The sequence below is a fragment of the Manis javanica genome, chromosome 8 (genome assembly GCF_040802235.1).
Source record: "Manis javanica isolate MJ-LG chromosome 8, MJ_LKY, whole genome shotgun sequence".
NCBI lineage: Eukaryota > Metazoa > Chordata > Mammalia > Pholidota > Manidae > Manis > Manis javanica.
Window position 1 is genome coordinate 65,503,871 of NC_133163.1, and position 23,579 is coordinate 65,527,449.

The 23,579-nt window shown below is 38.5% G+C and overlaps 1 protein-coding gene across 6 annotated transcripts in view; it reads right to left on the reverse strand.

The window, feature by feature from the left end:
* AKAP6 (A-kinase anchoring protein 6) overlaps positions 1–23,579 on the reverse strand; it is a 627,130-nt gene that overhangs the window by 248,606 nt on the left and 354,945 nt on the right. For all 6 annotated transcript variants that reach the window (XM_036999333.2, XM_073211384.1, XM_073211383.1 and 3 more), the window contains 2 exons: positions 18,307–18,429; positions 835–931 (listed from right to left, as the gene is read on the reverse strand). In XM_036999333.2, coding sequence (XP_036855228.2) covers positions 835–931; positions 18,307–18,429 — 220 coding nt within the window. The remainder of the gene's footprint in view (positions 1–834; positions 932–18,306; positions 18,430–23,579) is intronic.

The window sequence follows — 23,579 nt, forward strand, 5'->3', positions numbered from 1 at the left end:
TAAAGTTAATTAACACTATAGTTTCACATTCCAAATAAAAGACCCTGTATGTATCTATGTGGAGAGTTTACAATGATCAGAAAGATACATGGAAATAGGTAAAGTTAATTCAATGAGAAATACAGTAAATGGCCACAATAAAAACAACAGTCTTTAGCTAGCCCATCTGATTAAGGATGTCTTTTCTTATTTAGCTGTGGTAAGCTCAAAACAAGAGCCAAATTAAAATTCATTTTATGGTCTCTTATTACCAGGATAAATATAACCAAATAACAAAACTATTTTTTATTTATAATCTCTTCCTCATAAATACATTAATATTAGGGTAAGAACTAGTTTAAGGCCAAAACTCTGCTACTGCATCAGACTAGCAAAGAACACCCAAAATGTTCACATGTGTGAATTGGCAGGAAAATAATCAGGTAGCTGTAGAGTGCCTGCTTTATATCTGTAATGATATCTGTAAGTACATTAATGCATATGCATTATAACTATTTGCACAGTTCTAATTCAGTATCTTAATGTTATTTCCAGGCACCAACATCAAAAAGCATGTCAATGTGAAGTTTTTCAGAATGTGATTTTAGTTGCAACTCAGGTGAACAGCAAGCCCAAAATAAGATGAACAGAGCATTTGGAGGCAGTATTTCACCTTTTAAGTACCACAGCATTGTATGCAGTATATGAAACATTTATAAATCTTGAAGGTCAATCTGATAATGTAAATATTAATAATACATAAGGAAGTGAATATATGCAGTAATTTACAGCAATGCTTCTTCATTCTTAATAGTCTGGAGACATGAAGACTTGCAATATTTCAGAAGGATTTACCTGCTTTGGGAGATGCAATAAGCTCGAGAAGTTGGTGTCCTTCCTCCTCCACAGCTTCCTTGAGAGCACAGTGACTGTCTACATTCAACTTAAAACTCTGCAAGGAAAAATATGAGCATCAAACCCTCACAAGGCAGTTAAACATAATATATCCACACAAAATTACTTGCTACTTTTTATCAAGAACCACAAAGCCCAATTTACTCAATAGACAAACTAATTTGCAATACTAAAAGCTATTGATATTTGGAATCTGGGCTCAAAATGTTTCCATTAGATTAGCAGAGTGCATCTGTTTGGAAACAGCTGACAAATCTAGAAATTCATTAGGTTTTTATGAAAAGTCACCTCCCGTAGGCTATACCAAGAGTAGCAATGTTCTATAAAATAGACTGAATTTCTACCAGCACATATGAGCACTTTTCTACACTTTTTAAAAATGTTAGTGATAGCACTATTTATGAAACCATAAAAAAATTGACAGCATAAAATATATTAGCCTTATGTGCACATAAATCCATTAATAGAGTAGGGTTTGATTCAGCTCTGTTTCTCAGATATCACACAAACCACAGAATTACTACCGAGGTGGATCTAGGTGCTGTATTGAAATGTCGAATGTTTTTCATATCTTTGATTTTTAAAGCTATATTCCTTACAATGTGATGCTGCTTTTATAAATGAAAAAATCAAGCACATCAGAGGCTTTTTCAGTCAGGATAGCCATCTAAAAGACAAAAATTGCTGTCATGGCTGAATTCCAACTCAGAACCATTTCTTTCAGGAAGCCTTCCCCTAATGCCTTACATGGAGTTAATCACTCCCTGCTCCCTGTGACCTCTGATCCTTATACCTGCTTTTATTGCAGGATTTATCATACTGTATTCTGCTTGATTTCTATACTTGGCTATCAATTGTAAGTAACCTAAAAGAATTGCCAGTTTCACAGTTTTCTCCAACTCATGTCACATAAAGGTGTTTGATAAATGTTTGCAAGAATAGTGGATATCTGTTGAACTGGATCAACAGCACTCTCTGAAAGGGAAGGTTTCCATTTAAATATTTCAAGAAACACAGATGGTTCCCCAAAGATTTTTCCATTTCTGGAATGTTGTAAGGCATTCCAACCATAGGAGGTCCAAAGGAGTAATCATAGTAACCAGTCTGCTGAATCAAGGATTAGTCTTCAGGGTGAAAATCCATTCCTTGACCTGACTAATTGGAATAAGCATGGATTTTGAAACCCTGTGTGCCTAATTTTAGCTTTGCCATGATGAGACTCCAAAATGAAACTCCAGAATGTTTCATTAAACACTCATTGAGCAGTATCTTTGTGTACTACACTGAATTTAGTATTAAGAATATTTGACAGAAGTTTGACATGGTACAGTACAAGTTGAAATGTAATTTGGATAAAGAGATTGAACAACCATAAATTGTGAAATTAGCTATTCATTCATTCATTCAAAAACCCTGTATTGTGTCTATTCTACATACTAGGCTGAGTAATAAGGATTTAGGGGGTATAAAGCATCAAAGGGCACTTGCATATATTACTAGGAGAATGAAGCACAGTCTGAATCATCTTGGATGTTCAGTAGTGAGTCTGGGCTTTCCTTTTTTTAATGGAGGAAAGGGTTCTCTTTAAAGCTCAGAAGAACAAAAACAATCAAAAGAAGTTGGAGATGAAAGAGATAGGGACAGACAGATCAGACTGTGAAGTACACAGATGAGAATTTTGACTAAAAACATTGACTCCAAAATTTTGAATCATTTCACCTGACTAGAGACATAAGAAACAGTAAAGTTTTTAGCCTTTATGCTAATATGACAGGAAGAGACAATCCCCAAGAGCTGTTCAACTATTTCTTGTATTGCCCTCTTTTAGCTACAGGTATATGGTTGAATAAAGAAAGTATGGCAATGTATGAGAAGCCTCATGCCTCTGGTCAAACCAAATAATACAATGTCTATGAAAAATTTAATATCTATTACTTTATAGCCAAAATATGGCTGCATATTTTGCCATTTTCTGCATACTTTTTGCCACTGCAATGAAATCCTTAACTCTGAAACACTGCCATGCAGAATGAGGTTTCTGTGTGTTTCAGGGAGAAGGTACAGGGAAAATAAAAACACCTGAGATTAACCAGAAGTGCCAAAATTTAGGAAGAATTCCTAAATTCTAGAGACTTTCTTGTAACTGTAAATTTAGCCTTGTGCTCTCTTCGATTCTGTTTTTACAATAGACTTGGGCTGAATGGTTGGTAATCATGAGTTTCTGAAGAGGCACATGTCTCATAGCAAAAGACAACCTAAGGACCTATGAGTAGGTTGGATAATTTGACATAATTGAAGTCAAGAGTATAGAATAGATGCAGCTGGATCTGGTTTTGCCTCAAGATGATGTAGAAGCATTTGAAGATGAGGTATACATTATTAGGAAAAAGATAAGCTGATAATCTTGATGCTGTGGAAAAGAACCATTTAATAGATCTATTACCCAAAAGGTACAATATTGCTTGATTTTCAGGTGCACCTATTAACCATTAATATCAACTAAGGAATTTACAACGGGCCTCTGAGAAGGCAGCCAAGCTGGCACATTAACAAAATTGTCAATGAAATTTCTGGCTGCTAAAGGATCTATAAATAAGCTCTCTCCCATATGCCCCCACCTCTTACCTAGGGAAGGAAGCTTAGACAAAAGGTTTTATTTTCTTTGAACTTGTAACTTGGACACACTTCCATTCTAGTGCTACTGACACTAGTGCTACAGAATGTTTCATTAAACACTCATTGAGCAATATCTTTGTGTACTACACTGAATTTAGTATTAAGAATATTTGACAGAAGTTTGTAATGGTACAGTACAAGTTGAAATGTAATTTGGCATATTTCCTCAGCAATATCTTATGGTATATAGTCCTGCAGTAATGCCCATAGCAGTCCCTGAAAATGCAGGAGATTTTTCTGGAGATTTAATTTATGGTAACAACATTGCCATAGGCAGGTACCATGGTCCTATGTGACTGATTATGTGAAATTCCGTAAATAAGTAATCTGGGTCCTGTGGGACACCAGATCTTTTTTGGCATCCTTAAAGCAACACAAAACTGAATGTCTAGAAGAGTATAACTAAGGAAATGGAAAATACAGTAAATGGGACAAAGGACTGGATTATCAAAAAGATGATACAATCAGATGCTGACCAATGAGTATTTCCATTCCTGCAATCTCTGCCTCTCCAGCTTGTCCAGACCTGGGTGCATTACTACTTGGCAGAATCCAAATTTGGGTAAGCATGCTGATTGTACTTTTGATCATGATAAGACCTTACAAAGCAAATAAAACACTCATTACCCCCATGCAATACTGTTAGCATTTGCCAGGGCCATTGAGGTCCATGAGTTTTGTGATGTTTGTAAACAACTGAGAAGCCAAAAAAAGCTGTCGAGTCTTTCCTGACCTAATTTTAGCCTTTTTGAAGAGCACAAATTAATACAACAGATATTTATTGAGCAGTCTTTACCAGGCCTACAGATACAAAAGCTAATAATCCATAATTCTGGCACAGCTTATAGTCTATTGGGTAAAAGAGATAAAAAAGCAAGTAGTTTTATATGGCCCAGCATAGAATAAATAAGTATTTGGGTTTGGTATATAATAGAGGGTGGTGGGGCCTTAAGAAAACTGAACAGTGATATGCTCTTACCAAAGAGATTTAATTTAAAAAAAAAATAAAAGCATCATGCTGCCAAGTAAAACCACAACTGTGGGCTGTATTCTGTATGTGTGTGGCAAGTGCTGAGTAGGTGCTGTGGGAGCCTAAGGCGGGAGTCTGCAGTCCAGTAGGGAGCTTGCACTGATTTGTATGCAGGCCCAGAGGTCATCTTTATTGTAGCAAGAAGTGGGGAGCCATGGGCATCTTCCCACTGGTGTGGCCAGGACAGGCTACAAGCTGGGGAAGTGGAACCTGTGGCTGCACATGGTACTTAACCCAGACTCTCAAAGAGTCATGGAAGAAGACACCAACAACACAGGAGAGTGACTGGTACAGTTCTGTGTTCTGGAAGGATCTTTCTGGCTGTTGTATAGAGTCGATTTTAAAAGCGCAGACCAGAAACAAGGAGGCCGTTTAGGAGGCTGCTATGGTAATACAGGCCAGATGTTTCTGCATGCTTATATATTTTTTAATTAAAAAAAGGTATGCTTTTCCTTCTAAATGAATGGAAGAAGGAAAAATGGAGAAAATCTTTTTTTTTTTAGTTTTTCACAGTGTGTGAGAGCTGTATGTGCCAGAATTTAGTTCTTTGGCGGTTCTGATGATAAATACCAGAGGTTATTAGTCAAGAGTCTCCAAATGTGAAAGACATATTGAACTGATGAACTTTTACTCCCACTGTCATTTTAAAGAGATAGTATATGTGCTGATGAATAAGGCACTTGATGACACTTTTTCTTTACACAAAAGATTTTTACTACCCTAAGAAAATGAAAACTTGCTTTTTTTCACTGGGGCAGGAGAAAGAATGGTATTCAGTCAGAAAAGCAGAGGCTTGAAAATTACCTGCTACCTGCCTGGGGCCATCTCCACTTGGGCTCCACCCTGAACGGTGCCCAGGACCACCCCACGTTCCCAGGGGTTCCTGGCGGGGAATAAAGCCATGGTCCCCTGTGCAGAGCCTGGAAGTTTCTCTCCTCCTCTCCCCAGTCCCATTCATAAAGGATAGTCAGATGGTGCTCAAAATATAAAATGAACCTTCCAAATACCATATGTGCCAAGAATTAAAAGATTTTTATGAGTAAATATTTCTTTAAGAACCTACTAAAAAACTTGGTAGGTCATTATACAGCCATTAAAATGAAGATTATGAAACCACATGAAAAATACAGAGAACACAATACAAGCCAAAAAGTGAAGATTCAAAACTGTGTCTATAATAAAATTACAGGTATGTAAATGAACAATCCTAGTGCATAGAAAAAGGGCCTGTAGGGAAGCACAACAAAATGCCAATATCGTTTGTGCAGCGTCGGATTGGTGCTGACACAGACTGGTTTTACAGAACGAGTTCTCAGGGCTTTAGCTTTCTGGAACACAAAATGAAATAATACTATCTAACTTCTAGGTTGCTGCAAGAATTAGCGAGAACGATTGTTAAAGCACGAAGCAGTGCCTGGCAATGAGCAGAGCTAAAGAAAAATCATTACAGACTTTTAAATTCATTTTCTTTATTTTCCAAAATTCTGTGTAGTAAATGGTACTTCATGGCATTATCCAGGTGACAAGTGGCACTAACTGTTGAGGCTCTCTCAACTCAAGTGCAGAGACCACATTCTCTTTGCTTTGTGTCACCACCTGCCTCAGGCCTGCCCACAGGGGACACTAAAACACAGATGCTGCCATCTGAGATGTGGGGAAGACCAGTGATGTGGGTCTTCCTTTTGCCTCAGGTATGTGCCCTCGCATGAGTCACCTAACCCTTCTGGGCTTCTGTTTCCTTATCTGCAACCCAGGCATTTCGACTCAATATTTTCCAGTCCTTGGACACTTTGATTTTATCTTTAAGCAGGAGGTGAAGGATAGGTAGCTCAGGAGAACTTTCATTTATTTGAAACCAGAAAATTTCAAAGAGGGAAGAATCCCAAAGGCTATCTAACCATTCATCTACCTCAGGGCAGCTCTGTCCCTCAACCATCCTGTACAGATGTGTCCGTTCTATTTTTAACTATCTCTGGGGAAGTTTCTTCTAAATTCTCATCCTGAATCTGCAACATTTCCTTCCCAGGAATGTCAGAGCTCTGTGAAGAGCAGCACAAGCTTCACTCTGCTTCAGATTCTTTTGCCAAGTCATCTCTCTGGTGTGGGAGCTGGAAATCAGAAACATTGTGAAAATACACCAAGAAAATGCACATGTCCATTCCATCACCAAGACCTGCCAATGTATTTCTCTATCTTCACTTCTCTGTATTGACTAGCACGCCCTGGATTCAGGCCCTTATCATCATGCCTTGCCAGTTTACTTCAACCCCTTCAAAACCCCATTTGCTCCTTATTTGAACATACAGGCATTGTCCTAAGCTTGCGGGATGTGACTGAGAACAAGATGAATATAGTGCTTGACCTCCCAGAGCTCACAGTCCAATGGGGTGGGGTGGGGATGTGCATCTTATAAATAGGGAGTTACAGTCAATTGTGTCAAGGGGGCTATGACATGGTATGGAGTGGTGGTAACAAGCATGGGCTCTGGAGCTGGACAATCTGGGATCAAATCCTGGCTCCTCCATCACCTACTGTAACTTTGACAGCCTCTGTGCACTCAGTTTCTTCACCTGTAAAAAGGGGTAAATGTTAGTGCCTACTTCATTGGTTGATGTGAGGATGAAATGTCTCAATACCTGTAGCACAGAGCCTGGCATACAGTAATAGCTCTATGAAAACATTTTATTACATGAAATGGCCTGTCTACAAGACAACTGACAAAGATACTCTTCTTCTTAAAACCCTCCAATGGCTTCCAAGGTTCCAGGATAAGATCCCACCTCAAGCATGACCTACAGAGTCCCCTAAGATCCCCACCAAGTCTGCATTTCCAGTCCCATGTCTGCCTTGAAATGCACCAGAACTGCTTAAAGTTTCCAGCTCACACAAGCCATCTTCCTCCAAATTCTGCTCTTGCTAGCACCTCAGCCTGTAAAGTCCTTTTGCCCTTCCCCTGGCTAAGCCTTGCTCATCCTATAAAATTCATCTCGAGTGTTACCCTCTCTGGCCAGTTCTCCTTGACCATTTTCCGTCTTCCAAGATCCCCCTCCTCAGAATTCACAGAACCTGTGTAGAACTCAAAGCTCTACTTAATACGCTGGGGTATAATTATTGATGCGTCTGCTTCCCAGCCATGAGAACAGAACTTCTCACTCATTTTTGTATCCTCAGAGGTAGCAATGCCTGGTACACAGCACACACCTAATAAGTGTGGAGCAAATGAATAAAGATCTGAGCCAAAAACCTCCGTGTAGCTTTCAAACTGCCTATAGCATTTGGAGAGATATTGGTGCAATCACTCTTTGCTTGGGAGTGGTTGATAAATGTCCCCAAATTTTACTCAGTGAACACCGTTCCTTTGCTTACAAAATTACTTGCCAATTACACTTAGATGATCCCAGTGTACCTGCAACATAAACTGTACCCAGGCTGAGGTAGGCCAAATCATCAGTTTAGCTTTACCCTCTCATCAAATGATACTTACCACATAATTAAACAAATGGTGAGCCACCACCACAATTGTGTATCTCTGCAACAAAAGGAAGTGGCTGCACTTGTCACTGATTTATCAGTCATGACAATATGTAACACACCTCCAGGTATAATGTCAGAAGCTAAAGAAAATTAAAAGCACTATGTAGTCCTGAGAAAGAAGTTCCAAGTTTATGATGAAAAGATAAGCATTATAAAAACTTTGTTTTCCTTTAAAAAAAAATAAAAAGAAGACATTAAGATACAAAGACAAAAATCCTCATCCTTCCTGAGGAGACTTTCTTCCTGAAACCTCAGATAATAACAACATCTGCAAGCATTTGAAAGTGAATTTAGTTCTTCAGACAAATCACGATTTCTTTCAAACAGCTGCATTTTTTTGTTTGTGGTAGGTAAATGTATTTTATTAAGGTTTTACAGTCTTTTCTGAGAGACTTGCTAATATCTTATTCAAGAATTAGATATATGGGAGAGATCCTGACTGTCGATGGTGACTCTTAGTGGCCAAATTTTCATTTGCTTTTCAGAAAGCCACCTCCACACCTGGCACAGGTAATCACATTGTCTTCCCAGCATGGCCACATTAGGCAAAATAGATTCTCAAACAGAGGTTCTGCCTAAAGGGACCATCTAACTTCCAGAACACTGCTCTGAGTCGCTGATTGAAAAAGAGGTCAATGCTGACCCAAATATCTTTCTACCCCCTGTGGTGGAATAATTGATGTGTAGCAGCCCCTAAAGATGTGAAGTCGCCAAGGTGATGGATGGATATAAGTATTTTATTCACATGTACATCTGTTAATATATAGGTCCCAGCACAAACACCAGGACTTAAGAATATTATGTGGATTTAGGACAATCCCTGAAGGACTCTAGTTCCATTAAAAATTTGTTTGGCAGCCTAGGGCAGCTCTATTCCAACTCCCATATGCTTCATGCATTTGAGAGGGGGAACCAAACTGCTTTAAAAATAAGTTTAATAAATTTTATAATGTCAAGTCATTAACATCCTGTCTAGTCACATAAGTCTTCATATTTTGAAACAGTAATGTTAACCCATGGATTTGTTTAACCTTTCTAATATTTGAGTTAACATTTTTATTTTCCTTGTGTTTTCTGCCAAGGGGGATGAATTACATCCCCCAAACAGAAGAAAACATTCCTCTTTTTTTTAACCTCTAGAGGTGTTTTTCTTGTCACAAATATACCAGACAATACCTGAAAATCAGCTCTGCAAGCAGAGTCCATTTTGGTTTGGAAACAGTAGAGGAAATAATTTGACTTGCCGACATTCTCAGGCATTGTTTGATGATTTACAACATTAGTTAGAATTTACTGCCTGTAATGGTTGTAACCATGCTTTTACAAATGCTCATTCATTCATTCAGCAGATATTTTTAGTACCTATTTTGCATGTGCAAGGCTGTTGGAGGAGATACCAAAGAGACATACATTGTTCCTCAAGCAGGTGAATGTCACAGGTGAATCATTTCTTTAGGTGGGGAGAAACACGACTTCTCTAGGAACACCTGAGCTTCTCATGCCACATGTTCTCCACACCTCAGATCTCCAAGGAGATGCACACAACTCTCCCAGAATGAACAAACCATCCTTGCATACATGTTTATTTGATCTTCACAACAACCTTCAATAGATATGAAAGGCATTCTGGCTAATGTATACATCTGTCTCAGGCCTGAAACTTCTACCTTAATATCATTTATACAGGGTGAACTGCTTCAAGATTCCTAAATTCCATATAACACAATAGATAAGAAGGTCTATTCAGGGAGGGAGAGGTAAGTTACAGCACCTGGCTCATGTGAGTTAGGTCCTACCCTGGCTCTTGTCTATACCCAGTGTCCTTCAGCCTATAAATGAATCCTCATCTTGCAGGGCCAGTCTGCAAACTTTCTCCTCGGGGCTTAGCATACCACTGCCCTAAAAAGGAAGGGCTTAATAGATGCAGTGTTTCCCTGACATTCTCATTTAAAACAGTCATTACATCCTAAAGAGAAGAATAAAAAAAGTAATAAATTTGTAAAATGTCTGGGTACCAACAGTTTTCAAAACAAATAAAAACTGATCAGTACTGTGGCCCAAGAGCTCTTAAACTGAATCAAAGCAAAAAGTATATTCCCAGAAGCTTTGAACAGTTTAGGGGTCCTTTTTAACTGAAAAGAGAAGATAACACTATTTGTCTCCTAGATAAACAGAATTAGAGTTACATGAGCAAAGGAATGTGGCCCAGAACTTTCACATGTCCAAAATGATCCTCCCATGCCCATGCATCAACCTCAGAATGCCTGCATGCTATAAATTCCCAACAGACCTTTCCATACACAAGCCACTAAAGGGAGTAACTCAAGGATGGGAGTTGAATATTTCAAATCCCCCAAAGAGAAGTAATGCTGCTCCCTACTAAACTCTTAGCTAGTCACCTTAAAATGATAGGAATCAAAGTGGACAAGCAAACAGAACTTCAAAGCTCCTATGAGGCCACCAGCAAGTCTGAGAGAGGTGGCGGCCAACCTCACGCAGCACAGGCTTTTGAAGTCTCATGACTGCCTCCCATTAGCTGAGCAGTGCAGACATATGGCAGCTGCTGGTCTTGCGAAGCTCAGCGTTTTTGGGTCAGGGCTGCCTATCATTTCAACAGAGAAAGGCAAGTAAGGAGAGGTGGGCACCAGGGAGTGGGGAAAAGAAAGCCTCACGTCTCTTAACTTCAAGCAATGAAAAATGGAACCCAGATGGAGATAGGAAGTCAAGCAAAAGAAAAAAGCTGACTGCATTTTGGTAAATTTTCTTGTACAGCTAAAAAGTCTGTGAGAAGTATAGTGTACAAATGAAAGCTATTTAACAAAAAATACAACATGAAAATCTAAATATAGATAATAAATGCAAAAATATCTGTATTGAAATTGTGTTAGCCAGGCACATTATTAGTTTAATCCAATCTGGTTTTGTAAGTACCTTAAGTAGAATAAAAAAAATTTTCAGACCCTCCATGGATATCAAGACTATGAACACTGGTCTGCAGAATATCGGTGTTTCTGTGCCACCTTGTGGTAGCCACCTCATATTGCAGGTACCAATCCTAAATTAACAAAATTTTAAAGGAGGGTTTTAAAAGCTACCCTTCCATAAACACGAATTCAAAACATGCTGTACACACACAAACATGGGCCCAGCTCACTTTCTGGACCAACAGCAAAGCCCACCTCTAGCGTACAACAGACTCTTATTTCATCAGGGCCCTGAGTTGCTGCTGTGAGCAGACACTAACAGGACAAGGAGAAGACTCTGAACTGGTGTTAAAATATCCTGAATGCACCTGGCAGTATTATTTGCAAAAGCATAAATAGGGAGGCTGCTTAAATGGCCACCATCATGGGAATAGTTAAATAAACTGTGGCACATCTAAACAAAAAAATACTAAGGAGCTGCTAAAATGTGCAGTAGCTCTCCCTGCACTGACAGAAGGATGTATGAGATATGTTTAGATACAAAAAGCAAGTCATTGAACAGTTTGTATAACATGAATTGAAAATCCTTAAAATGTATTCACTTTTACATTAAAAGGTCCAAAAGGATATACAACAACTGTTTATGTTGGTTACCCAAGGGAGGGTAAGGCTTTTTACTTTTAATTTTATGCTTTTTTCTATGGTTTGAATTTTTCCCAGTGAGCATAATATAATGTCTTTCTTTAACTAGAGTCCCATAATTACAGCAATTGTATGAAGATAGACTTTGTTCCACCTTCAGTACATGCCCATGATGGTCACTGAGCTCTTGTAAAAACTGCCCCCTTTTCCATGAAAACACCACTCGTAATGTTCTCATTCCCTGGTTTTGCACATCACTAGAATGGCCCTGGAGCTTCACTCCCACTCCATACACAAAGAAGCCAAAGAAGTTTTCAGCCAGTTTCCACACCCTTTGACATATTCAAGTCTTGGTTGGATTTCTGTCAGCTGTGGAGCAGCAGGCCTTCCCGCCTACTCTCAAGAACATTAGTAGCTTCGGGGAGACCAGAAAAGATAAAACAAGACATTAGTAATGAGATTTGACTAAAGAGAGAGTCCCAAAGAGAACTGTGAAAGTGTCTCTCTCTCTAACCTGTTCCTCTCCCCGATCCATCCCCTCCACTCTAGTCTTACCTACTTCCCACCTAACCTAACCCACATCCTCTCCATTTCTCTTATTGCTCGAACATTATTAAATCCAAACATTCAACAACAGCCTCCCAGATCTTCGGCTTGTTCCATCAATGACTAAGTAAACAAACACCTTAGAACACACTAATCCAAACACACTTTTGCTGAGGACAGAGACCTGTTATGTGCTTATCAGCCTGGCCTTCAGGCCTGCCTAACCCTGGATTCCTCAAGCTGTTAAGATATCATATTGTTTTGAAATAGAACTCCCAAAATGGTATCTTTCTTTTAAAAAATTCTATTCACATTACAGACAAGGGACTCATTTCCTTAACATATACAAATCTCCCATAAATCCTGAAGAAAAGGGCCAATGACCCAACAGAAAAATAGGCTAAGAATATGAGCAGACAGTTCTCAGAAAGGAAATACAAATGACTCCTATAAATATGAAGAGGTACTCCACTCCACTTACAATACAAGAAATACAAACTAAACTACAATGAGATGCCATTTGTAACTATCAAAAAAAGATCGACCAATGTGATACATTTTCAATAGCAAGGATGTGCAGAAATAGGCATTCTCATGCATTGCTGAGTACAAACTCTATCAAGGATAATTTGGCCATACATGAAAATTTTAAATGTCATAACCTCTGATCCAGAAATTTCATAGTAAGGTGTTCTTGTAATAAATATCTGAGGATATTCACTGAAGCACTGTTTATGATAGAAAAAGATTTCAAACAACCTAAGTTTTCATCAATAAAAGAGTGGTTGAATAAATAATGGCATATTCATAAGTGAAATACTGTGCAACCATTCAAAATGATGAAGTAGTTCTATATTTACTAATTCTGAATTATTGCTAATATAAAATTAAGGGAACAAAGTTAACTACACATGTACATATGTTTTCAAATACCTGGAATAACTGAAAGCATAAAGAGAAAGAATAATCAATGGTTGCCTCAAGGGAGGAGAACTAATAACTGGGGGGACACAGATGGAAAGCTTATTTTTGACTTTCTACCTTTTTACTCTCTTTATTTCCCATTAGAATGTTGTGTTGTATCTACATAGTAAAAAAAAAAAACAAAAAAATCATAAAGATACTGATAACAGATGACCTGTACCAGCATACCCTTAAAATGCTGCACTCAAATCCATTTTTCATTATGCTCATAATTATTCTCCTCTCTAAGCCATGGACCTTATCCTGTTAATCTATGCCAAGCTGACCCTACTCCCATGGATTTTATGGTTGATTCATGCCACTCTCCTGTTTTAAAATAAAATCAAACCTTCAGTGAGTACCTACTACTCCCAGAGAAATACTCAATCCATTAAAAAGACACTCAGTCTCCTTTACCACCTAGCCCCAAACTGTAAGACTCCACCTTAGTCTCAGCTGTACTAGATGGCTCACCACACCTCTCTTCCATACCATAAAATCTCCTCCTGTCCCCTCTCCATCTAACAAATCATATTTGGCCTGTGAGGTCTACAGCAAATTACCTCTTTGAGACTTCCCCACCCTCAGGAAGAGCTCTTAAAACTTTTCTCTGTTCTCCAAACAGTACTTATCCTTCACAAAGCTTACTGCCAAAATTACACTTTACATTCATTGTTTATGGGTCTGTAGATGACTAAATATAATCTATGGTCATCTCCCTTAGATTGCAAATCCCTGGAAGCAGCAGCCAAATTCATTCAACAGATGCTCCCAGCACCTAAATAACTTCCTGGCACTCACCAGTGCTTAACGTACATGACCTCATCATCACCATTTCCACCCATGTTTTCTCATTTATCAGATTGAATTAAGAATGTTGTTTTCCCAAGGCTATTTCTGCATGATTGGTTAATATTTGCCCAACATGACATGGTATTACCTGTGCAAACGTATCTCCCAAGGTTAAGCCAGGCCCTCGTGCTTAGCTCTTTTCTGTAATTCCTGCACAACTATCTGGTGTCAGTTTGACTTTGCTTTCTCCTACTGTATACTCTGATTGGCTACAGATTAGAAAAGCTTCTGATTTGTTTTCCAACAATAGGTTTTTGTATATGATGTGGTGCCCAGTTGATGAGTTAGGCATGCACAAAAACCATTTGAAAGATTAGAATTATCTTTTCAGATGCAAATGGACATGAAATCTCTAGAGGGAGAAGTTGCTGTCCTGCTCTACTGCTTTACTCTTAAGCTAACGCTGAATACTACAGATTCTCTTAAAGGGAAAAAATATAAACAGTCTGCTAAGAACTAATTGTGATGCTTATATATATGATGCTTATATTCAAATGTAGTTTTTGGTGACTTTTGCTTTTTTAACCAATAAGATGATGAGGGAAACAACTTAAATATCCATCAAGAGAAGAATGAATAAATAAATTGTTGTTTATGCAATGGAATATTACTGAGCAATAAAAGTGAATGAACAATTGAAACATGCAACATCAAAATAAGTATGCTGGGTGAAAGAAACCAGACCCTCTCCTCCCCATTCCCCCTTCCAAAAAAAAACAGAGAGGAAGAGAGAGAGAGAACATATGTCATTTGATTCCATTTATGTAGAATTCTAGAAAGTACAAACTAATCTAACAGTGTCAGAAAGCAGATTGGTGGTTGTTTAAGAATGAGGAAAGGGAGGGAAGAATCACAAAGAGTTGTGAGGAAGCTTTTGGAGGTGATGGATCTGTTCATGGTGGTGATGGTTTCATGGGTTATATGTTTATCATTTTGCTAAAACTTGTAAAGTTGCATAGTTTAAATATACACCATTTGTTGTATGTAAATTACCTCAATAAAGCTATTTTTTAAAAGTGGACAGAGGGAGGAAGAAGGCAGTTTGTCCAAAGACATATGTATACAGTGCTATTTTAAAAATCATTTTCAACAAAGAGGATGTTCAATATGCTCAATACTCACAAAACACCTCTCCAGAATGACATTTTCCTGAAAATGTCATTTTCTAGGAAGACAGGAATTGTATTTTTGAAAGGAGCAGCAGGCTGCAAGCAGTTGATTAATTATCATGGAAAATCATTGATGTATCATCACAATTTCACAGTTTTTCTTTGAGTTAATGTAAAGCTCCTTCATATCTCTCATAAAGGTATTCTGAAACTTTAATTGATTTGTGTTGGTAAAAACCCTTGGTTACTGTCATGGAAAATAATTGAATTACATATCAAAGTATAAATGTACAACTTCTGTTACTATTTTTATTTCTTTCTTTACAATAAACATTGCAGGGTGCCAACTATCCTAACACATTATTAAACCAGGGAGACATGGCACTCAGGAGCTTGCATATACATTAATTTAGTGTTAAGTTATATAATCTATAGAGATATTTAAAGAAAATCATGTAGCTATCTCTACCTCCTGGATAATCTTGCAAATACTACATGCTCACTCATTAAGGAACAGTAATGCAGGGTAAACTAAGGAGTATACATCTTTAGACTTAGTTATGTATTTTTTTATGGACAGATAGATGCTTTTTTCCTTCTTTTGAGAAGAATAACAATATTAACTAAGGAAATACAATAAAAAATATACATGACAGTATTGATCAGGAGGACAAAGTGAACACTGTCCTCTGAGACACAGAGTAACTCAGAGTTTGTCTGAAAGATGTTTAAACAACAGGCTGTATCTAGAGTAAGGGACACAGCAAGAGTTTAATAGTGACTCAATAATTCTCCTTTATCATTCAATGGCAATGCATGCACACTAGGGCCTCCAGTAACTGTTAGATAATATTGTTCATAATTTCAGAAGTGAAATTTGAGATTGTGACTTAAACACCCAGTAAAAAGATCTGGAGACAATAGTCCTTCACTATTTGCAAAGCAGAGATAAAGATGTTCCTATGTTATCTCTATTCCAATCAATATAATCAGACAATATCATGGAGAAAATTCATTAAAGTCAATAAAGTTTTGGTCATTAGGCAGAAACAAGGTTATTCTTTAAGAGAGAAACATTTTAAGAAGTACTCTTTGCTATGGATCTAATGTAAGAGATCCACAGCAAAGAGGATAATGGTTACCACATTTGGAATGAGAATGTCATTAGGAGGCAGATACGATACCTGCAATTCATTATGGCCAGCCCTAAAGAGTTCTGTAATTTATAAGGCTGGACTACAGAGTCACAAGCCACATGGGGCACTTAAGTTTAAAATTTAAGCCATGAGCCATTTAAATTTGAGTGTAAGTTAGTTAGAATTAAAAGTTTGTTTCCTCAGTTGCTCTAGCCACATTTCAAGTGCTCAGCAGACACATGTGCACAGTGGCTCCCCGTGGACAGTACAGTACAGAGTATGCCATCATCCCAGAAAGTTCCAGTGGACAGCGTTGGGTCAGAATGAGGCCGACATCAGTAGGAGATGCTAAGTAAGGAACTCTGTAATACGGATTTGAGAACGGGAATGTGCGCTGGTTACAGAGGCCATGTCACTCAACTCCCAAGGGGAAGCGAACCTGGGTTCACACTCTCCTAGCCTAGCTTTCAATAACAGCCTAGAGCTGAAGCACTCATTATATCCCCATGCCCTCTGGGACCTCAAAAACTAAATTTATGTTTTCCATAAAATATCAAATCAAGAGAAATTAAGACAGCACACTTAATGTGAAATAAAGTTCATATACTCCTGTTTAAACACAGATTAGAATTTCTGTCAGAACAATGCCAGTGAAAAGTTGACATTCTAATTAATACAATTTACATTATAAAGCACTGAATATCTTTATCTTGCTATTATGAAATGCCCTCTTTTAAAAAAAATTAAGGTTCTACTCAACAGGGAACTGAGTACTAAGGGCAGTATTTAAAAACCCATGTGCAAGCGGGGTGGTTAGGGTCACTGGCATTTTTACACACCAGCAACGCAGGCCTCTACAAAGCAAAGCAATACCCTCATCCTTGACTGTGTGGTTTTGTCATTCTCTGTCATCCAGGAGCCTACTGGAGTGCAACAGTAGGATTTTGAGGCTGTTTTTCTAATAAACACTCTCAAGAGACAAACACCAAAAAAAGGAAAAAAACCCTCTCTCTTTCCCCTCTTCTGCCCCTCCGTCTCAGTCTCTCACTCACCATCACAGGGAAGAGTCCAGGAAGCCTGTGGGCCCCACACATGGAGGACTCCCACATAGGCTTCATTCAATCCAAATTCTGACTGTGAGGGCCAGAGAACAGGCCCCACAGTCGGGCGCCCAAGGGTTCATGTTCATTGCCTTTGTTAATTCTGTGCTCTCGGTGAAAGGAATAAAGATGAGGTCCTTAAAGCTTGAATTTTCATTTCCTATGACAACGTGCTTTTTCTTCATGCTTTATCACACTCCACTACTTGGTTTCCACCCCTTCATAATTGATATCGGCCATTTGAAGCGTTCAGCAAAAACCTCATGAGGTTCATCAAATGTCCCTCAGTCTATAATTCTTGCTTCTAAGATATTCAGAAGCATATTCATCCAAGTGTTTTCCACTTCCCCTCCATGGTTTTCCCTGTGCACAGGGACGAGTGTAATGACAGTTGTATTAATTATATGCTGAAAAACCCACATAGCAGCAAAAATGATGGAGATCATCATTTTAAATATTTTATTTAAATAACCCAGTGTAGAACAGATAAAGTAGACCCTCTTGATAATGAGAGGTTCATTAATTTTACAAGAATTCTAGAAAGCTTAGAATGGTCATCAAAACTATCTTTTACTTATTTGTTTTTATTTTTTTAAAAGAAAAATTTCCATTGTAGCTTTAGAAAGCAAGGATCTAGTAAAATTTTCTAAAGTATTTTTAAGATACTTACCTTTCTGGCAAAAGTTTTGAAAAAATAGCTTGAAATGTGGAGAATTTAGATTTCATAGTGTTACTTGAAACACCAGTAAATTTTCAGCTTCTGCAGTTTACCCCATTAAACCTTGCTTCATTAGCATATAATGACTTCTGATAAATAAAGTTGATATTCTCCATAAACAAACAAGCAGCGCATTAAAGTCTCCCCATTACTAACAGCACAAGCAATACAATCTTGCCTACCAAGTGTGTCTCCAGGTACAGTTTAAGGTCATCCGTCTCTGCTTTAGGGGGTGTCCAATTTTCAGTAGTTTCCATGGCTTCATTTAACCATTGAATGAATTCATCCAGCTTGTTTACAAACCCCTTGTGACAGAAAAGAAAAGGAACAAAAGGACAAGAAAACCATGTTAGTTGACTATTTTTTAAAGCCAATCTTAAAAATTCCAAGCCTCACCAATGGTAAAATTGATACCACCACACTGCCATCCTAATTCCACAGAATAGAACAGAATTTCCATTATTCCTGGCACTGAAATCTATCAAAATGGAAAGAAATTGACCATGACTCCCTCTCAGTTTTTTCTTCAGAACAGTCTTCTGAGGAATTTGGACTGGATTGCAGGGTATCACTGTAAAAGTGACCTCAAATCATCAAAATATTTCTGGTGTCTGACAAGTGCCCCCTCACCAAAAAGCCAGGTCAAGTCTGCTAGGAACACTCATTGGCTTTGTGGGATAAAAGCATTTGTGGGGTGTTCTTTGCTCAGGAGCCTATGGAGTTGCACTGCCTTAACTGAACTAGAAATCTATTATTAAATAACTTAAGTGATTTAAACAAGGGACTTAGCTGATTTCTACTAACAGCACAAATATCTGTGGCTGAGCCTGGGTTCTAAGAAGCAAGAATGGCAGAGGATGTGGGACCAATGAACAAATGTAAACACCTGAGTCTGGGTGTGTCCTGCACATAAAGAAATATTCCAGGCTAGGAAGCACAAATCATAATAATCTTGCAATTTTTCAAATAGTGGCTATAAAAATTTATTGACCATTTAAAAGGACACATCTGTAGGAACGGAAAATATTTTGAAAAAAAAAATGATAGCCCAGCTATGAATCTAAGGGAAGGAAAAGGGGCTGGGTGCCAAGTTCCTTATCTGGGTAAACAGTACCACCTGGAGGCTTAAAGGAGCAACGACAGGATTGTACAGGACATTTGTACTCATTGAGATGGCTTGGGATGCTATTTCCCTATTAAATTTAAACTGTTCTTCAGATTTGCCTTTTGATTAATTTTGATTAATATTTTAATGCTTAACTGAGGATATCTTGAGACTAAATTGAGAATAGGTGAAAATTCATTTTCTTTATCATGCTTCTCAGAAGCTAGGTTTGGTTATTAAGGTTTCTCCTAGATAACAGTTAAGATTCACAACCTTTTAATTCAAGCAATTGATTGGTCTCAAAATAATTATTAGAAGAAGAGAAAATGGGATTTAGAAGGATGGTAAAGAGAAATTCCGACAAATAACACTCAGAAATACATTCCCTTCTGTCAAACGGCGATCGAGCAGAGATATGAGCACAGAGTTGGATCAGACTGTCCTGCCATGCTCTGGTGTGTGGTCTGCCTGAGCAGAGCTCCATCTGTCACCCATGTCGTGGGTTATCATATGTTTTCCCATGCTCCTAAATGCAACCCAAAGCTTTCACTATTGTAAACATCCCTACTGTGCCAAGCGTTGGAAGACAATCAACACCCATCCTTTTTGAAAATCTACCCTAACAGGTAGTTTAGGTAAAATTGTCAAGAAATATTATGTTAGAGATATGTTAATTATAAACAGAGACCTGTGCAATTGCACCTGGATGAGCTGGGAAGTAGGAGGTAGTTTAACATGCCTCAGGTCTTAGCCTTCGACCCCAAGCTAATGACATTACTGAGGCTTCCTTTCAGTCATCACTTAGAAGAGTATCTTCTAGGTAAGGTGAAAATGTGTCCAACAGGGATGGTTTCAGGAATTTCATACAGTCCATTCCCCCATAAAATGCATTTTCTGATGACCTAACCCAAATCATTGTTTCCTCTAATTTTCTCCTATGGGACTTCTTCTAAATGCTAGGAATTCATGTCAAGTAATTCCTTTTGCCTTTTCACATATATCCATTTGTCTGCTCGCTCTCCTCTTCTGTGTTTCCATAAATTTGAGAGTGGCTTTGCTTCATTTCCTCCCAAATACTTGAGTCTTTTAACATAGATGTTACCCATATTCAGGCTCACTCATCTCAGTAGAATGTCACTCCCTTGTTCCCACTTGTTCAGGAACATCACTTCTCAAGTCCCTCTTTCTGTAGACTGCTTAGGACTCACAATACATAGGAAATTCACATCTGACTTGATGTTTATCAAAGACCCCTACAGATGAGGACAGTAAATCTTTGAGCAGAAACAAGGGCAGAGTCTGTTTGAACTGAAGTCCTAATTCTTAATGCTCCCATAATTAAATTCTATGAATAAGTAAGAATTTTTGCTGACCAAATAGACTTATAGAAATATCTACAAAACCTTATCAGAATATCAGACCCTAGATGGTTGATAAAGGTGAAATGAAAATAGCATTTTACAGTGTAATAAATTATTCTGGAAACAACTGGTTAAATCCTAGAAGACAAATAGGAAATACGTTATTTGAAATATAACCAGTTATAGACTACTTGTATCTTCCCTTCCTCCAGAAAACAGGCAAAGGCAAACGAAACAAGTTGTATGTATGTGACTGCACGGGCACCTCATCACAAAAGGTTAGTTAGTCTTCGCCAAGGAGTATTAAACAACATGCATCAGATTCTCTAAGAGAACCATGATCACAGAGTTAACTGAAATCTGTGAGGTGCAGATTAGGAAAACCCGAGGGGCCCGGCTGAGCCTTTCTGGATGATCTCTCTGCACAGGGCAGGAGGACAGTGAAACCAAGGCTGTCGATACAAAGGCAACAGAGGTCCTTTCAAGGCTTCATGGATTTCCTCTTAATTATATCCCATCCTCACCAATTTTCATTTGTTGCACATTTTCTCAACTCTTTTCTTGCCAGTACTAAAAAGTTTCATCAATCACAATAGACACCTCAGAAATCCCTATATTCCTGTAATAAAAAGCTGATCGCCCCTCCCTCTTAGGGAGATCTCAGTCTTCCACCTCCCCTCCTGCTTATATGTGTAGCCACAAGAATATGAACAGAAAGCATAAAGGCAAATGAAACAAATCCACCTGCTTCTTGATACCTTTGTCACCTGCTATTCCTCCACCTCTCCCAGTCTAGTCTCTTCGTGTGTGGCCGTCACCAGCAGTCTGTGTGGAGGACAGTGCACTGTGTACCATCCCCACACCATGAGATGCTCTTCTCTGAGAGAGCGAGTAAGCGCCACTCAGTACACCAAGCCATGTGATGTGCAAGGGAATTCACATTTAGACTCATATAACAAATACCTGATGCTCATTTTCAGAAGCTCTGCTAGAGTCTGGTGTGGTGTGAATGTAAGAAAACAGGGCTAACATAGGAAAATGGGAAAAAATACAAAATTTTATTTATTTTCTAATACAGATAAAATCCTAGTACACCAAATCCTAGCACATGCATTCTTTTAACAAATACTCTTAAGTGCCTACTCTGTGTAAAGCACACTGCTGGACATTACTGGGAATAAAAAGATAAATATCACTGTGGCCAAAATATCAGCAGAACGTAAAGCATATCTAGTCACTGGCCCACTGAATTCAAATAATTTTAATTGTTAAAAAATGTTTTATAACCAATATAGAGTCTGGAGCACTCTCCTGAATTTTCTTGTGAAATATATCCTGCCTGTATCAGAATTCCATCTGTACCCAAATTTGTTCTTAGTATTTGACTGATCAGTGTTTGCTTCTCTAATATTCTGAGTTTGCACACACTTACTTTAAGAGTCAAAGATGACTATAAAATTCAGATTTTCTTCATGATACAATCCAGTCTGCCACTGCACTATATAAAAAGCACATTTGCACATGTGCACCTCACTGCTACAGGCTGAATTACAAACCTTTGAGAGGCCACATTATTTAGCCCTCATTGTTCAAACTCCGGCCCATGTAACTTAACCATTCAGTCTCTCTCCTATCGTTTTCTATCACCAGTTTCCTTATTGTCCCTTTCCACCCCTTCTTCCAATCCATTTCTCTGCCTGTCCGCCATGCTCTCCAGAGGCACACGGGGTGTCCCAGTCCTCCCAGGCTGTCCCCTAACTGGTTTCTTCTGGGCAGGTCCCTGCCATACCATATTTAACGCGTGTTCTGAGAATCCGTAACTCTTGTTTGGAGCCAAGCCAGGATTCAACCCCCAAAGGAAACCCTGGCCATTTAACCGGGGAGAACGTAGAACAGCCGTTAGCCCTGTTACCGCCGCTGGCGGCGCACTTCTCACCTCCAAATCATTGGAATTTTCGAAGTTCCTTAATGAGGTGTTTTTTAAAAATCTTACTTTCAAACTTCCTAAAGCATCAATCTCTTTAAAGACTAAGAACCACAGTGAAAGTACAAGCAAATATATACTTACAGGTTTATGAAAAATAATTTGCTAAGAACAGCTGGTTAGCATACATTTGAAGATTATATTCACAAGGAAAAGTTATACTTGAGTCTTGCAAATAGTGACACTCTCAGGATAGTTTAAGGATATCCATTATTTATTTTATTTTCCTACCTATTTCTCTCCCATAACAGACCTAGTTTGGTTACATATAAACCTGTGGGGCTGATTACGTTGCCTTCTGGCAAGGCTGTCATGTATAGCAGAAATCAAAAGGAGAAGTTTCCTTGCACCAGAGATGGGACCAGGAGACAGTGATACAGTAGGAAACAAGAAACAGTCTCTGCTTTATGGAGCTGAAAGCCTAGGGGTAATTTTTTTATAGAGTTAGATGATTTTAAGACCAAATTGAAATTGAAAACTATTTCTCTTAAAGGGGAAAGGGGACATAAACAGCAGGAAGTAGACACTGTATTGTGAAGTAGACACTTCACAAGTCTGTGAAGTGGCGCCAGTTATGGTCATTTTGTAGATGAGAAAACTTGAGGGTCAAAGGTGGGTGACTTGCCAAGTGACAGAGCTGGGACGTGAACCAGCATCTCTCCGGTCTGTTTCTCTCACGGTTCCACACTGACCTCTAGAGGGAGCACTCTTAGGGACACATTAGCAGACCCAGATGAAGGAGAAGCCTGAGGGATCCCCAGTTCCCATCTTGGCACCTAGGTAAAATTCTCTAAGTTCTAAGTCCTTCCCCATTCACACTCACTCTTTTCTATTAATTTTTATGAAAGAGGATATGTGATGAGGTGAGAGACTTAACAAGAAATACACATCTTTCTTTTAACCAAGCAAAATCGCTGTAAACTTCATTTCTAATTGACAGAAAATGTAAACCAACAATTTAAGGCAGCTTGAACAAGCCCATTTTACCAGTGCCTTAATTACCAA